The 2,138-nt window shown below is 54.0% G+C and overlaps 1 protein-coding gene across 1 annotated transcript; it reads right to left on the bottom strand.

Moving 5' to 3' along the window:
* Nucleotides 1-304: 304 nt before the first annotated feature.
* TBCC (tubulin folding cofactor C) lies at nucleotides 305-1,731 on the bottom strand. The gene has a single exon (XM_006069211.3). The coding sequence runs from the start codon at nucleotides 1,669-1,671 to the stop codon at nucleotides 634-636; it is 1,038 nt and encodes a 345-aa protein (XP_006069273.3). The 5' UTR covers nucleotides 1,672-1,731; the 3' UTR covers nucleotides 305-633.
* Between the last annotated feature and the right edge of the window lie 407 nt (nucleotides 1,732-2,138).

Raw genomic sequence — 2,138 nt, 5'->3', positions numbered from 1 at the left:
TACAATGGTGTCAATAACATTTTAAGTGCGCAAAAACTGGTAGCTGTAACTACTGTGGCTTTATGCGTGGTTAAGACTCATGAGGCTCTTGGAGCCCACTGCCAAAACTTTGGATTCAAGTCAGTCAATGAGTAGCTGGATGCCAAAAACCCAAGCCAACATGTAGCTGAAGACCAGATAGGAGTCCTTCCATCGATCCACTAAAAAATACTTATGGAAGTTAAACCTGCAAGTCAAAAAAGCTCTTGGTTAATGGCAGTTTAATTAAACAAGACTAACCGGCTCCTACTAGAGCCCTAGTGAATTCGTTTATTAAACAAATATTTATTAAAGGCCTAATTTATCAAGTAATAAGTTTTAAACACCACAAAATCATTAAAAACCAACATACAATCACACTTTTTCACCTTATGGCTTCAAAGTATGACCGTCTAACAATAGGTCCTAGGCAGTACCAAAATAGCAAAAATCCTTTAAAGTGCTACACCTGCCAAAAATTTAATGGAAATCAAAAGTCAACCTCAAAGTTTTAAAATAATGAAAACATAGCATGACGACAGTAAGCTTTGGGGTCCCATGAGCCGGACTCAGTCCCACAGGGAAGTATTGGTGGAAGTGAAGAGTGACAACTGCTTAGTCCCACTGGATGCTTCGCTCTTCTTCAGGAAGAACATTCCAGTTTGGAGAGGCCACATCCCGGGCCAGCCAGTTGAAATCGTCAACGTTGTTCCAGTTATTTTTGTTCTTGTCTAAACCGGAGCCCTCGAAGTCCTTGTCGATGCCCGGGTAGCTCCAGGTGTAGGGGGCGAACTGGATCCCGGTGCAGTCCTCCATGATGGCCCTGCTGGTCACCTGCAAGAAGATGCGGGTGTCTTTTGTGGTGTGTACGCGGAGCTGCTGGCAGGCCACGGCCAGCACGCAGTCACTGCAGTCCTCCAGGAACACGGAGGTGGACACCGGGCCGCAGAGCAGCGTACAGCCTTGGGCCTTGGTCAGCCGCAGGGTGTTGGGATTGCCGTAGAGTTTGATCGTGCAGTTTCTCAGTTGGGTCAAAAGGACGTCCTGCTGGTGCAGCTCCTCAGCTCTCTTCTCCAAGACTTGGGACTGCAGATTGGAGAAGCCGCAGATCCAGCTGGAGTCGAAATCTCCCTCCTCCTTCAAGGGCGGCGGGGAGGTCAGGCTGCCTTCCGCCGCCAGGCCGTCGGGAGCCGAAGCTACTTGCGTGGCTGAAGCAGCATCCTTCTTGCGGGTCTTGAAAGCGAAACGCTTCTTAGGCTGAAGCTCCTGGCGCCGCTTGGCCAGGGCCGCCTGCAGCCGCGCCAACACCTCTTGCGCTTGCCGCAAATCGTAGGCGGCCAGGAACAAAACCGAGTCGTTTATAAGTTTCTGAAGCCCCTGCAACCGAGCGGCCGCCTCTTCCAGCCGCTCGACGGACTCCCCGCTTTCCAGAAGCTCTTCCACGGCCGATCGCTCCCGAGCGAAGGCGGCGGCGAAAAAGTCGCTCTTCTCCTCTTCCACCTCCTGGTCCTGCCGCTTTTGCTTCCGCCTTTCTACCTCCAGTTGCCGCTCATGTTCTCGCTTCTGAAGCCGCTCGGGCACCAGGGTCCGCTCTCGCTGGGATCCCAAGTCCCCGTTCGCTAGGGCAGCGGCGGACAAACCACTAGTCTCCATCTTGACTTCAAGCTTCCTTTCTCCTGCCTTCCTTCCTCCGGGCGCGCCCTTTCGCGAGGCCTCCCACCAACGCGCCCTGTGATTGGCCGGGCATGCTGACGTCAGATCCCGGCCTTATTTTCTTCGCCCATTGGTTCCTCTGCGCTGGAGGGGGCGGGGATGTGGGGCGGGGCCGACTGACAGAGGGGGTGGGGAGACAAAGGTCCTTGTGGATGGGTGGGGTGGGAGGCAGGCGGGGGAAGCTTTTTTTCTTCTTAAAGGGGCAGGACTTATATCCGGGATTGTGGGGTGAGTTGCAGCAGCGGCAGCTGCACATGTGGGTTTGTTTATAAGAACAAGGTTAGAAACTCGCAGGACTCCCCCTCCCCCCCAGCTCCTCCCTACTACCCCCTTACAGGCCGGAGATCCGCAACTGGTGGGGGGAATGTGTGCGTGTGGTGGGTGGGTGGGGGGGACAGGTAGTGGTG

This window comes from Bubalus bubalis, chromosome 2, assembly GCF_019923935.1.
Source record: "Bubalus bubalis isolate 160015118507 breed Murrah chromosome 2, NDDB_SH_1, whole genome shotgun sequence".
Lineage (NCBI taxonomy): Eukaryota > Metazoa > Chordata > Mammalia > Artiodactyla > Bovidae > Bubalus > Bubalus bubalis.
The sequence above is the reverse complement of the archived record's forward strand: the minus strand, read 5'-3'. Positions and strand labels throughout refer to the sequence as shown.